The 15,274-nt window shown below is 45.1% G+C and overlaps 1 protein-coding gene across 3 annotated transcripts in view; it reads right to left on the minus strand.

Annotated features, from left to right (window-relative positions):
* Positions 1-15,274, minus strand: part of PITPNC1 (phosphatidylinositol transfer protein cytoplasmic 1) — a 136,239-nt gene that overhangs the window by 65,280 nt on the left and 55,685 nt on the right. For all 3 annotated transcript variants that reach the window (XM_082212817.1, XM_082212816.1, XM_082212818.1), the window contains one exon: positions 5,225-5,373. In XM_082212817.1, the coding sequence (XP_082068943.1) occupies positions 5,225-5,373 (149 nt within the window). The remainder of the gene's footprint in view (positions 1-5,224; positions 5,374-15,274) is intronic.

A 15,274-nucleotide genomic window follows, 5' to 3' on the forward strand; every position in this document is an offset into this window, starting at 1 on the left:
GTGCATTTGCCTTAGGCAAAAATCAGTAGGTAAGGAGCTCACACTTGCCTAAAGGCAATGTGCTACAGAAAGAAGAGAACCATGAGAGCAAAACAGTTTGGTTGCTATGAAGTTGAACATTGCAAGGGAGAAAGAGAAAACACCAAAGAGATCACTCTCCTCTCTGGTATATGTGCCCTAGGCGCAAAAGATAAGACGAAAGGTTGGATCAGACACCAACTAGGATGAGACTCTGCATGCACGTACCAAGTTTCGATCTGACCATTTCTCCTTTACAGAGTTAAGGAAACGTCCAACATTCTTTCCTTGAACAGGATTAAGATAAAACATTCCAGTCTGAATTCTTACTCCAGCTGGGACACGTACATTGGATTTCATAGGTTTTACGTATGTACTCCAAGGTCATTTTGTGCACACCCAGAAGAGTTAATGCATTCCATGAACATGGACTGAACATGTTTACTAAGACCTGCCATTAACTTAAGGTCGAGTACTAAAAATACAGCTGTTTTGTGAAAAATATTAACCAAGTTAGATATTTCTCCATCACAAAGGGGGACTACTTTTGGTTTTGCACAAATTTCCAGCCCAAAACATTCTGAACAGATCTTTGGAATTTTGCTTATTCATGCCTCTTGCCAGTAGAGATTCTCCTTTAAAAAACTGAATGAACACACTGTGGCGATCACACAGGGGCCCCGGACGTTTCACTGTCTATTGATCCCTGTGCCACCACTTTATTTCTCGCTGCCACCACCCAGGCCCCACCTGGGACAATACTGAGTCCAGTCAGGGTTAAATTGAAACATAAACTTTTATTTATTGCAGTTTAACAAGTGTGTGGTTTCATAAACGGTATCGGTCCATTACAATCATGGGGTGCCTATCCAGACCTATAAATTCCGCTACCTGCTCTCACTCACTAAACCGCCTCTCCGATATTTTCTTGTCTTCCTAGCCCCTAACTGTTCCTGACTCAGCCTATTTCGCTACACTAACTCAACCTACCCACAAACTCTATCCCAATTCATGCCCACTCCAACCAACCACCCAACTCCCAACAAATTCCTCCATGAACCCCTCCAATGAACTCTCCCTTTGCTCCTTTTATAGTCCCACTGACTCTACCCTCCTGGATCCTGACTGGGCAACCTGTTTAACTATTTCACCTCCAGCACACTCTCTAAAGTTAACGTCACACACACTAACCCAGGGGTCAGCAAGGTTTGCCTCACCTGGGTCGGTTCACTCCAGTGGAGATTCCTCTGTGAGCCAGATTGTGTGTGTGTGTGTGTGCGCACCTGCGATTTCCGGGGTCTGTGCAGATGCGATTTCTGGCATTGCGGAAGCGAGTCCCTGAGCCACACTGTGCCAGTTTAGCACAGCGCGCGGGGACTCGATGAGCAGGTGGCTCGGTTCAGGGGAGACTTGAGGGCCGGTTAAATGACCCCCGTGGGCCGCAGGTTGCCTACCCCTGCATTACCTGTCCATGTTTTTATATTCATATGTGTGTAGTTGTGAAGTATTGTCCTAAGAAGCACCACTGTGAAAGCTGGATAACCTGTTCCGGTTCTTATTTGTTAGAAGTTAACCCTAAGTTAGGGATGCGGGTGGCGCTGTGGGTTAAACTACAGAGCCTAGGACTTGCCGATCAGAAGGTCGGCAGTTCGAATCCCCGTGACGGGGTGAGCTCCCATTGCTTGGTCCCTGCTCCTGCCAACCTAGTAGTTTGAAAGCACGTCAAAGTGCAAGTAGATAAATAGGTACCGCTCTGGCGGGAAGGTAAATGGCGTTTCTGTGTGCTGCTCTGGCTCGCTAGAAGCGGCTTAGTCATGCTGGCCACATGACCCGGAAGCTCTACGCCGGCTCCCTCGGCCGATAAAGCGAGATGAGCACCATAACCCCAGAGTCTGTCATGACTGGACCTAATGGTCAGGGGTCCCTTTACCTTTACCTTTTTAACCCTAAATTTGGGTCTGAAGCATGCTGGCATAACGTAATTTGCAAGTGGACTGTGGTTGGTAATCTTGTTGCTAGGCTGTGAAAAGGACAGAGCTGACAGAATTCTGGGGTAGCACTTCAATAAAAGTAAATGGACCTAAGGGAACAAAAGTGAATGTGCAAAGCAGCAAAGTTTGGTTAGGCTGCCAGTAGGAAAGCAATTGAAATAGATTAAACAACACATTTTGAAAAAGAGCAATATAAATCTTTCATTTAGAACCAGTCTTCAATCTGAGCAGAAGCACCAACCCTTCAATATTATCATGTAACCTCGGGATATTAATATATTTTGCTTAAAGAAATTGCAGAGCACAAAGAGGAAAATAAGATATCCCCCAATCATGTATGTCCTTCACTTTATTGTTATAGGTTACTGACGCTCAAGGCTATATATATATATATATATATATGCAGGTTTTGGTGTCTTCGGGTGTCTTCCCGTGTAAGAGTCGGGGTGTCTGGACTCTTACACGGGAAGACACCCGAAGACACCAAAACCTGCATTCCTGTACCCATGAAAATCTACGAAAGCATATATATATATATATATATATATATTTGCTTTCGTAGATTTTCACGGGTACAGGAATGCAGGTTTTGGTGTCTTCGGGTGTCTTCCCGTGTAAGAGTCGGGGTGTCTGTGCGACGTTTCGACGAGGTCTCACTCGTCATCTTCAGGCTGGTGCTTTCGGCTTCTTGTTACTGGAACAGAGCTCTGTTCCAGTAACAAGAAGCCGAAAGCACCAGCCTGAAGATGACGAGTGAGACCTCGTCGAAACGTCGCACAGACACCCCGACTCTTACACGGGAAGACACCCGAAGACACCAAAACCTGCATATATATATATATATCCATAATGTCACCTTGCTTTGCTGACATAAACCTGTTGCCCCCCCCATGAGTCATTGCTCTTGTAGAGTGATGTTTGCTTATACTTCCACAAGCAATTCTCTGTGCATTGTGAGCCAGACTGACTTTATGCACACTGCTGATGTAGACAAGTGGAACCATCGTGTCAGACAGGATTTAATTTTAAAGCACCTTTTCCCAACACTGCAGCTACTGATTTGAGTGTTTCAGGCAAAAATGCTTTTTTGAAAAGAAAAAACTTGGCTTCAACTGGAAAGATGACACCTTCTATCTTCTAATATACTTTACACATTAGAGAATCTGAGAGACCATGACAAACATGAATTAATTAGTCCTCTCGATCCTTTTGAGCTTAAAAGCCAATAATTATTATCATCAGCTATGGTGGGACATAAACCTCAAGAAGGATTGGACCCTGAAGCTATCCTACAGCACCTGCTCATTGGGAGTTCAATGAAAGTGCAATCCTGACTTGAACTTTCGATAGCCAACTTTTCTCCATGCAGGAAATCCTTATCGTCCCAGAGATACATTAATGTGGACAAATCTAGTGTGTAAAACAGACATTTTCACAACATCAGTGAACTTTCCCTAGGGTTGTTCAGCTTATAAATGATCCATGAGTGGAATTCTCTTCTATGCACTCCAAACATTTCTAGCTCTCGTGATTCTCTACAGCAGTGTTGGCCAAACTTAGGTCTCCAGCTGTTTTTGGACTACAACTCCCATCATCCCTAGCTAACAGGACAAGTGGTCAGGGATGATGGGAACTGTAGTACAGTAGAACCTCTACTTACAACAGCCTCCACTCACAGACACTCCAAGTTGCGACCACGTCAAACCCAGAAGTGAGTGGCGGGTTTGCTGCCGTTCGCGCCTGCGCAGGAGTGGCAGTCGCCGTTCGTGCTTGCGCAGAAGTGGCAATATCAATGCCCATGCCTGCGCGCAACGGCGCCTCTCCCAGTGACCCGTTTTGCCATAAGGATGGGCCCCCAGAATGGACTGTGGTCGTGAGTAGAGGTTCCACTGTACCAAAACAGTTGGGAGACCCAAGTTTGGCCAACACCTCTATACAGTGTTCAAAAATGTTGGCTTGGGTCAGAAACCAGTCATTATTCTTGGTCATCCCCCATCCTTCTCCTCCTCGAAGTCCCCTGATATGCATAAGACACTTGCGGCAGGGAGTTGTCTCACATATTGCACTGAGAAGGCAGAACCAAGGCAAGTCTCTTGCACTGCCCGTTCCAAATCCCAGAGCTGGAGAGATCATCCACCCACCCGACCAACTCTTCCACACTGGACTCTGGGGAGGCCTGATGTCACACTGAGCATTGGAACAGCAATTCCTTGAAATTCACTGGGAGCTCCAGGAAGGGGAGAGGATTTGTATGTTGCTGCACGTCCTGACTAGGACATAGGCTGTCACCAGAGGCAGTTCCCCTGGTGACTGGATTTATGGGGAATTGCTTGCACAAATCCTTATCTTCAGTGCACTTTAAGCATCATTGTATCTGGAGTCCTGCCTTATAGTTTGTTTTCTTTCAGGCATAATTCTTAGACTAATCTATACAGAAAGGGGAAGCTGTGCTGACTTTTGTCTCACATGCCAGCTGCTAAACAGTGACCAGTGGTCTGCACGCATCATTCAGGTGGTCTGTGGGATGTCTGTGATGAACGCTTACAATTTCGATTCAAATGGGAATATATGAAGTAAAAGAAGCAATAAAAACAGAATTAAAAATCATATGCAGAATCTAGCGCATTAGAATTGCTATAGCAGGCAGAAAAATCATTAAGATTGGCCAAGACCCTCAGCAATTTCCAAGTGGGCCATGGAGGGGGGAAGTTTGGGAAGCACTGAAACAGAGAGTTGTGCAAGTGCAACTGTAACACATATATACTGGGCATAAAACCTAAACAAAATGTCTTAAGAAGAAATGGAGAGGAGGAAAGTACTGTATTTTTCTGTCTATAGGATGCCTCCATGTATATGACACCCCTTATTTTGGGGGACTCAGATTTAAGAAAATGGGGGGAGATGGCCCCTGTGTATAAGACGCCCTTAAATTTTGGACATTATTTTTTAGGGGGGAAACCTAGTCTTATACACAGAAAAATACGGTATGTCATTTCCAAAGCTACTACTCTGCCCCCATGCCACACTCCTTTTCAATGGCAAAGGCTGCACATTTGGAAATAACCTTCACCCCCATGGTTCCTCTCATAAATTCTATAAATCAGTGGTTTTCCACCACACACACCGTGCCTGAAACAGAACTAACTGCACAAGAAGACTTTACCTCCCAAAGCTGCATAGACATTCCAGGACAATGCAATGGCAGAAATGTTTACCTGTTCAGATAAACCCGTTTTTCGGTCAATTGACCATTCCCATAATTCGGATCTTCATAGGGTTCGTTCTGCACCACTTCTACCCCTTCTCCACGATCACTTTGCTCGTGGCTGTGTTTACTGATCATGTACAGCTGTCCAATTCTGTACTGCAAAGCAAAGGGAGAAGAACAACATTTAGGTCTGCTGCAAAATCATCGGGGAAAGAAGTGAACCTCACCCTAGGAATCAGCATAATGAAAAGTATTTCTTGAAGAAATCTGCTAACTACCCTGAGAATGGCTGATGGGGATAAATAATCGAGATGCGTCTGTAGAACTTTTATACACAGGGCCTTTCCAAAGCATTTCTAGCTATCAATTTAACATTACAGCATCATAGGGCTGCTTCAGACAGTTGTAAATCGCTCTACATGGAATGGTTCTTAAAGACAAAGCTGTGAGGAGCATGCAACCAAGCACACACACCATAGGCGCCGACTCCATGGGGCCTGAGGGGGCCCGAGCCCCCTCAAAAATTCGTTGGGGGGGGCTCTGCCCCCCCAATAATCTCGGGCGCCCCTCCAGCAGAGCGCCACCGCCGCCCCTCCCCCAGCCCAAAATGCACAGGGTCGGGCTGCATGCCTCCTGCCCTCCCTCCCGAGCAAAAGCTCCACCCAATTTCCTTCGGAGCTGATTAATAGGCGCAGCACGCTCTCCCCTATTCGCTCACGAGGAGGCGGCGCCACTTTATCTGCATATTCATGAGCTTATTTATTATTCATGAGCTTTCGCGGGCTCCCCCAATATTTTTTATAAGTCGGCGCCCCTGACACACACACACACACACACACACAGGCGGCCCCTGGATTCTAACAGCAATTCACAGCAAGTTCATTGACAGGAAAATGTGGCCTCACAATCACACAAATTGCTCCTAGATGCGTCAGCTTAGATGGGCCAGTTCAAACATTTCTTTCTTCCCATAGCTGCCTCTATTTGGGCCATTCTACATACAGCATCTCAGCCCACCTGAGACTATTAAAAATAGTTTTTGATTATAGGAGAACCTGAATGGATTTGTTCCAGAAGTGGGCAGAGAAGGAATGAAATATCTAAAGTAACATGAATGCATTATTTTTCAAAAGACCTTGAAGATTCCTTTGAACTGATTTGTAAATAGTAGCCTAAATCCCCAAGAGATTCATCCTCAGGATGGCAGGGACAGTATGATGCAAAAGAAAACTAACTTCTTCCTCTTTTTCTTTTGGCAACAATTTATTATTCAATTCCCTGCTTCATTTAATTAACAAAAATTATATGCCAATTGATTGTAGTAAAATCTCTAAAGCGGTTGACAGGAAATGTTAATATTATCAATAAAAACAATTTAAAAATATTTTTAAAAACTATAATTAGGAGTAAAATACACTTATTTCAGTTAACAGAATGCATATACTGCAAAATGTATATACCGGTAATGTAAAACTTAAAGGACATTAGTTGTAAACTGTCCACAAAAATATTAAATAAGTGCAGAAGTGCAAGTGTTTAACAACTTTCAGAATAGACTTTGACTTCAGTTAAACCTAGCTAAATTCAGTAGCAGCTGAGATTTTTAAAATTAAACATAAACCAAGGGGGGGGGATTCAGGGTAGTGCTAAATGGGGTTATGTGTGCATGGAATGGCTCTGCTCATGTAAAAAGGCTTTCCCTCCTATTCTCCCCCCACCCCAAAAAACCCGCCACCAGTTCTGGGCTTTTCACCATCACTCTGGAACAGAAATGGGGGGGGGCATGAGGAAGAGCTGAGGGGGAGAAGTCCTATTGTGTGAGCAGACCTCTTTGTGTGCATGCAACAACTTAGTTGAATCCCACGCAAGATATTTGCAAAAGTCAAGTCTCTATTTAGTGGGTACATTTCAACATTAAAACATTTTAGTGAAAACCAAGTAAAGTAAAAAACAAAACAAAAATATGAAGTACACATTGTACTCGATCTTTTAAAATGCACATTTCTGAAAGTAGTGTGTTGAGTTAAAACCGAGATAATCCAATTACAGATAACAAAGAGTTACAGAATGGCCCTTGTGCCTTGGGTATTTAAAAAGCTGATGCTTATATATTGTGGCAATAACCCACAGTTATTACAAACTGTGCCTACCATAGCACAAGTGGATTTTTGTTATACATTTAATGTATTCATAATTAGAACTCGGCTACTAACGTCTGCTTAAAAGCTTGTGGCTCATTTAACCTACGGAGATGTTTTCTGTGTAAAAAATTGCACAATAGCAGATTGATCTTTATACTCAATCTCACCTCTGTGGAAGCCAAGGACGATTTTGCAACTGATCACCATACAGATTACATAAATGTATTGTAGCATATAGAACTAGCATAGAATTCATCTGAACAACAGGAAAGGCAAGAAAGGGGAATGGATTATAAGCTTTACTGTCAACAGAGAGTTCCCAGGTAGAAGCTGTCCTACCCATAAAATTATAAATTAAAATGTGAACAACGGATGCTGCCAAGCAGAGATGGGAAAATTCAGTCATTTGCTGGGACACATACTGGTCCCATGGAGAACAGTAAGGTCCAAAGTGTCTCAGCACAGCATGAGAATATGTTCAAATGTTCCAGGGATATAAGTGGAGCACTTGTGTATCTTTGGTCTGCAATCCCATTCCAACTGCTCAGGGTCTGAATGGGCTCGTATTTCAGGTGTTTGAAATGACAGCAAGAATGGATTATATACGTACGCACATATTTTTTAGGGCTGAAAAGAGTGTAAATATGTAGCACAATCCAGAGCATCTAGGCACTTTTAAATTATATTCAGGGGGTTTTTCCCTTCAGCCGGAACTCTCCAGCAGCGGCAGAGCATATGCCCGCGCTGCCCAGGACAGGCGCACTCCCAAGGGGGCACGTGCATAGGGTGACCTCCCAGGCATGGGATAGCCGTTCGGGTGCCAGAGTGGCTTGTGTGCCCTGCCGCCGGGGGCGGAGCGAGCCACCCATGGCGGATCTTGGCCACACTGCCCGCCCACGACTCCCAAGCCTCCCCCAAGCTGTCAAAACAAAGGGAAAAGGGGGGAATGCTGTCAGCAAAGCAGCGTGAAATGAAGGACATGAGGCAGGAGTTGATAATGCAGGTGAGCTGTGAGTTGCAAGCAAGCTGCCGGCCAGCTCTGTGGAGGCTCCTTTTATTGACACAATATGCAAACCCAGGCAGATACATTTTGGGCTGTGACCTTTACACATCTTCCAGTCCCGAGATCGTGGGGTGGTACAAAGTTATTTCGGCACCTGTTTCCACCGCGTCATTTTCCCCTTGCACAGTGTATGACGAAAGAGACAAAGGTCACAGAAGAAGAAGAAGAAGAAGAGTTTGGATTTGATATCCCGCCTTTCACTCCCCTTCAGGAGTCTCAAAGCGGCTAACATTCTCCTTTCCCTTCCTCCCCCACAACAAACACTCTGTGAGGTGAGTGGGGCTGAGAGACTTCACAGAAGTGTGACTGGCCCAAGGTCACCCAGCAGCTGCATGTGGAGGAGCGGAGACGCGAACCCGGTTTCCCAGATTACGTGACTACCGCTCTTAACCACTACACCACAGACAGGACACCGCAGACTACTGAGACCGCAAAAGGTTAGACAGAGGGCAAGATGTTCAGACAGCTTTATCTGTGAGGGGGAGTGTGCCCTGCACCTCAAGGTCACGCGTGCAGGCAGCTGAGGCTGGGGAGTGTGCTCCGCACCCAGCAACCATTCCTACAGCAGTGCAGCTCCCTTCCTTACCCCGACGGCTTGGGGTAGGCTTGGGAGTAGTGGGCAGGCAGTGCGCTGAATGTCACCCCCCTCAGTGAGGGCACCCAGGACAGTCAGCTCCCACCGCCCCCCCTTCCTACACCCCTGCTCTCTGGAACTCAGCTCTGGCACCTCTCAGGTGAACGCTGTTGCCATTCTAAGACAACAAGGGAGGCGTTCATGGTGAGTTCTGGCACCTCTTTTTCTAGAAAAAGAGCATGGGTTATATTACTTTCAGGCGTACAGTGGTACCTCAGGTTACATACGCTTCAGGTTAAAGACGCTTCAGGTTACAGACTCCGCTAACGCAGAAATATTACCTCGGGTTAAGAACTGTGCTTCAGGATGAGATGAGAACAGAAATCGCGCAGCAGCAGTGGGAGGCCCCATTAGCTAAAGTGGTGCTTCAGGTTAAGAACAGTTTCAGGTTAAGAACGAACCTCCCGAACGAATTAAGTTCTTAACCCGAGGTACCACTGTACTGGGCAGAGCATTCCAAAGCCTGGCTGGGGAGCAGCAAAACCCAGCAAGAAGAGGGGCAGACCCGCCATTGCCTCCAAAGCCCCAGCACTCGTGCCATCAAGGGCAGAAGGATGTACTTGTCCCTTTTCTCGCTACGCCAGCTCCTGACTGGCAACTGGGCCCCTTGGGGGACTCTGCTGCTGCCTCGCCATTTTTCAGTGCTTTCTGCCACAGGGTGTGCTGCCCCCCCCCCAAAAGTGCTCCTTTCTTCAGCCAATGCTACATACTCTCCTACTGGTCCCAGACATTGCCACAGGAATGGAAATGGAAGAGGCCGGGCAGCACGCGAGATATCTGCATGCCCTGCAACCTTTCACAGGTGAGAGCAAAGGCGTTCCTGAGCATGGGTACCTTCCACAGTAAAAAGAGATTTGTGGAAGGGAGAGACACGGAGACGCGAGGGAGAAAAAGTCCAAGCTGCATCTGCAGCAAAGGGAGGCGTGACATTCAGTTCAGGGGGTTCAATGTACCCTTTGGTTCTCAGAATGATTTACTGAAAACATCTACAAGGAAGATTTATAGGTTGTTCACCTGAGCCTGTCTGTAAATGCATTCTTGCTCTTTTTTTTTAAAAAAAAGCACTCTGTAACTCTTATTTAGCCAGCTCAGAGGAGGAGGCTCAAGGCTACAGCACGTAGCTGCCAATCAGCATGCCTGGATATGCCTTTAACTGAGCCCGTGTGTATTTAGTGTCAGCACTGAGTGAAGCACCAGCGTTTTCTGCAAGACATCCTTGTGTTTTTGTGACAAAGCCTACAATTAGAATAATTTTTAAACCGGGAACCTTCCCTGCTCCGGAGGCAGCTTCAGGATGGCAGGGAAGGGAACTTCATGTTCCGGAAGGTTCCTCCCACAAAAAAACCCCAAAAAAACCACCCTAGAAGATGGGTTTAGGGAGGAAGGAGGAAAAGCTAAGCACTGCCCTGCCCCCCCCCCCAGCATCTGGCTTGGAGGGGAGATATATAGTATCACTTCCACTGCAGCCTTTTAAAGAACTATTTAACACCCCCTGAGTGTTCTGCAAAAGGTGGAGGGGGTAAGCTGTCTGTGGACAAACACCAGCTCCCTCGGCCTGAAATCGAGATGACCGCCGCAACCCTATACAGTGGTACCTCCAGTTATGAACTTAATTCGCTCCGGAGGCCTGTTCTTAACATGAAACCATTCTTAACCTGAGGCACGCTTTCGCTAACGGGGCCTGGCTCCAACGCTCGACTTCCGCTCACATCCTGGGACAAAGTTTGCTTCCAGGAGCACCTACTTGCAGGTTAGCAGAGCTCGTTACCCAACACATTCAGAAGGAAGACGCAAGGAGTAACCAGAGGTATTAATGTAGTCACCTCCGACTGGACTTCACTGTCCAGGGGTCCTTTACCTTTTTTTACATTTCTCCTCCATTAATTTGTCAAATCCTTTTAAAAAAACACTGAAGTTGGTGGCCTCCTGTGGGAGTGAGTTCCATAGTTTAACTATGTGCTGCTTTCCAATTTGGGGAAAACTTCTTGTCGCCCCTTTCCCATGTGAATTGTGGTTAAAAAACAAACACACCAGCATAGTGCTAGCAAGCAGCAAAAAAATGGAAAAGCAATTAATGGGTAGAGCTACAAGGCTCTGGCCTGAAGCTAGCCCACTTCTCTTCCAAATTGGCATGTACTTGCCAATTTCTCATGTACTTGCAACATCTGCTCCCTTCCATCCTTTAAGCCATGGTAGAAATTACACTGAGAAACATGGAGAGCTCCCTTCATCAAGAGAGCAACTATTCACTCCCAAGGATGAAACATCAATAACCGCAAGAGGGATGTGCTAATTACTGGAGATTGTTATTTGTCCCAGACTATACATTAGCTGTACATTAATTGACTTAGATGTCATTGTGTCAGCTTCTTTGGAAGGATTATTTAATGGCATTCCATATGCAAATTGTGTATATCTGCATGGTACTGAAAAATCAGAAACTGTACTATACGCATTATTGTTCTATAATTTTTAGAGAGATGGAAGAATCAGACTTATTTCACTTTTGTTCCCTTTCCAGGAAAGTCTCTCTCTCTCTCTCTCTCTCTCTCTCTCTCTCTCTCTCTCTCTCTTTCTCTCTGTGTACACATGTATTTTAGTATTTTAACTTTTCATATATTTTAAACCATGTTTTCTTGATTTTCTTGTTTTATCATTTTGTAACCCGCTTTCATGTTGTTATTGTTTTACAATCAAACAGTGCACAAATTTTATGAAATAAATAAATTATATTTTTAGAGCAAAGGGGGCACAAGCAAATGAGAAGAGCTGAGCCCTCCTACATCTATCACTTCCTTGTTAGGTCTTCCCTCAAATACTTTTCCACCCAGATGAAACAGATTGGCTGAGGAAAGAAATATATGAAGAGAGAAGACTGAGATAAAGGGGGGAAGAGTTAATCATCCTTATCTACTTTTGCTCTAAAAATGTCCCAGCCCTCTACTTTATAAGTAATTGAAGCAGACCTGGTTTGAAACAAAAAAGATCACCAATAACATGCCTAATTTGGACCTTAATTCTTTCTTCTTCTTCTTCTTCTTCTTCTTCTTCTTCTCTGAAGCTGAAAAATATTTCTCAAATTTAAGTACTGCAAGAGTGCCTGGTCATGCCACTGGTGAATAATGCATCTCTAATTGCATTCCATTTGTAGCCAAAATTCAAGAAATAAAAAAGGAGGAATGACAGGAATCTGCTAAGGAGACATGTGTCAAGTGAATTCAAAGTTCATATGAACGCAAGAAATGTTTTACCCCTTTAAACTGCAGAGATGTTTCAACTGTTTAAAAATTACAAGCTTATAAAAAACTTAGAAAATTGTAAAATTGTTTTTACACTTACAAGAATACTTGGACATTTATATATTTTCCACAAAACTGCACAGACAGGGCTTTGTAGAAAAAATAATAATCTACGGGGTAATATCCAACATTAGTCAAAATAGGTTAAAGCTAAACACTCACAATGAACTGCAAGAAGATCAAACCTCTCCATTCTTAAGGAAATCAGCCCTGAGCGCTCACTGGAAAGACAGATCGTGAAGCTGAGGCTCCAATACTTTGGCCACCTCATGAGAAGAGAAGACTCCCTGGAAAAGACCCTGATGTTGGGAAAGATTGAGGGCACAAGAAGAAAGGGACAACAGAGAACGAGATGGATGGTTGGACAGTGTTCTCGAAGCTACCAGCATGAGTTTGACCAAACTGCGGGAGGCAGTGGAAGACAGGAGTGCCTGGCGTGCTCTGGTCCATGAGGTCACGAAGAGTCGGACACGACTAAACGACTAAACAACAACAACAAACACTCACAAATTTGCAAAGTTCATTATTCACTGACTTCCAAAAACAAACAAAAAACATAACCCCTCAAAGCAAAATATAAAAAGAAAATCTGAACTCCGGAGTGCTTTGGGGACACAGAGACGAAGTACACCTGCATAAGAAGACAAGTTCCGGCGGATTGAGCGGATGAGACCAACAGCGGGTTGAATGGTCAAGAAGGAGGCTTCTGCACATGCTGTAGAGCAGGCTTCCTCAACCTCGGCCCTCCAGATGTTTTTGGCCTACAACTTCCATGATCCCTAGCTAGCAGGACAAGTGGTCAGGGATGATGGGAATTGCAGTCATCTGGAGAGCCGAGGTTGAGGAAGCCTGCTGTAGAGGGAAGTGAGGGGCAGATGGGGCTCCTCAACCCTGGGAAGGCAGCCCATCTAGGAGAAGGAAGACTCTTATCCTATACAGTGGTACCTCGGGTTAAGTACTTAATTCATTCTGGAGGTCCGTTCTTAACCTGAAACTGTTCTTAACCTGAAGCACCACTTTAGCTAATGGGGCCTCCTGCTGCCGGAGCACGATTTCTGTCCTCATCCTGAAGCAAAATTCTTAACCCGAGGTACTATTTCTGCGTTAGTGGAGTCTGTAACCTGAAGCATATGTAACCTGAAGCGTATGTAACCTGAGGTACCACTGTACCTCAACTGCCTTGAGGGACATTTTTGGGAGAAGAAAAGGCTAAGGGGTAAACCCTATACAAATCCAAAGTGGAGTCCCTAAGACAGCTGGATGGCGCTTTGTATGCCCTTCCTCCTGGCAACTTCTGCAACCAAGCTAGTACCAAACGTATTGCTCTGCTATCCCTGTGGACCACATAAACAAGGCCAGGGTGTGTGTGTGTGTGTGTGTGTGTCGTTATCTGGGAAGCTCAGGACCTCCATACATACTGTCCAGGCTTGCACCCTGCGGAGCTCACTTTGGTGCTGCTAACGCAGTGGTTCCACTTCACCTCCAGAGGCACACTGCATTGTCTCTTGAGACAGATGGATGCAAACAACAGCAGTATTCTCCCACCAACCCATGACTGAAAGCCGGGTGCCAGCCGGTAAGAGGCAACCTCTACCTCCCACTGGTACTGCCAACTTTTAAAACCATATTACTCCTATAGTGAGGGACGCGGGTGGTGCTGTGGGTTAAACCACAGAGCCTAGGACTTGCCGACTAGAAGGTCAGCGGTTCAAATCCCCGCGAAGGGATGAGCTCCCATTGCTCGGTCCCTGCTCCTGCCAACTTAGCAGTTCGAAAGCATGTCAAAGTGCAAGTAGATAAATAGGTACCACTCCGGCGGGAAGGTAAATAGCGTTTCCGTGCGCTGCTCTGGTTCACCAGAAGTGGCTTAGTCATATCAATAATAATAATAATAATTTATTATTTATACCCCGCCCATCTGGCTGGGCTTCCCCAGCCACTCTGGGCGGCTTCCAAAAAAATATTAAAATACTGTGATACATCAAACATTAAAAGCTTCCCTAAACAGGGCTGCCTGTTTCAGATGTCTTCTAAAAGTCTGGTAGTTGTTGTTCTCTTTGACATCTGGTGGGAGGGCATTCCACATGCTGGCCACATGACCCGGAAGCTGTACGCCGGCTCCCTTGTCCAGTAAAGCGAGATTAGCACCGCAACCCCAGAGTTGGCCACGACTGGACCTAAGGGTCAGGGGTTCCCTTTACCTTTTACTCCTATAGTGAAATATACTGAAAGTTTTCTTTGCTGGTTACAAGAATTAAATTTATGGTTGCCAGGGGCAACTGTATTTGTGGACCTATACTGTGAACTGTGTGTAATCTTTTTCTTTTCTGTTAAAGAAAGAAGAGCCATCTGCTTTGAAAAAGAACAAACCTTTTTTTTTTTTTTTACAGATATAGTCTAAGAGATAAAAGTAATGTTTTACTTTGCTCTAGCTTTCAACAAGGCAATTTTTGCAAAGCCTATTGTTCTAAATCGTGCTTCGGGTAATCAATTTCAATTATTTTAAAAAACCCGTTGATTGGAGTTCAGTTACCATCTGAGCAAACAACAAAGTGGTTATTCGTGAGCATGAGAAACACAGAGTAGCTCAAAGTCAATTCAAGGTCTCATTTTGAGTGGAATGCTAATTAGACAAAAAAGTAGAATCATATGGATTGATTTCAATGTTTCTGTGAGTGTCGTGAGGTGGCAAGTCTCATCAGCTGCCAAATTCAGCACCAGCTGAAGTTTCTAAACCATCTAAAGAGGCAGCCCTATATATAATGCCTTCCAGTAATCCTACCTACAGGTTATCAGAGCACAGACAACAGAAGCTGGGTTATCCCTATCCAAAAAGAGGCGCAACTGGGCCACCAGCCGAAGCAGATAGAAAGCACTCTGTGCCACTGAGGCCACTAGAGCTTCAAGATATAGCAAAGGA

This window comes from Podarcis vaucheri, assembly GCF_965113315.1.
Source record: "Podarcis vaucheri genome assembly, chromosome: 2".
Lineage (NCBI taxonomy): Eukaryota > Metazoa > Chordata > Lepidosauria > Squamata > Lacertidae > Podarcis > Podarcis vaucheri.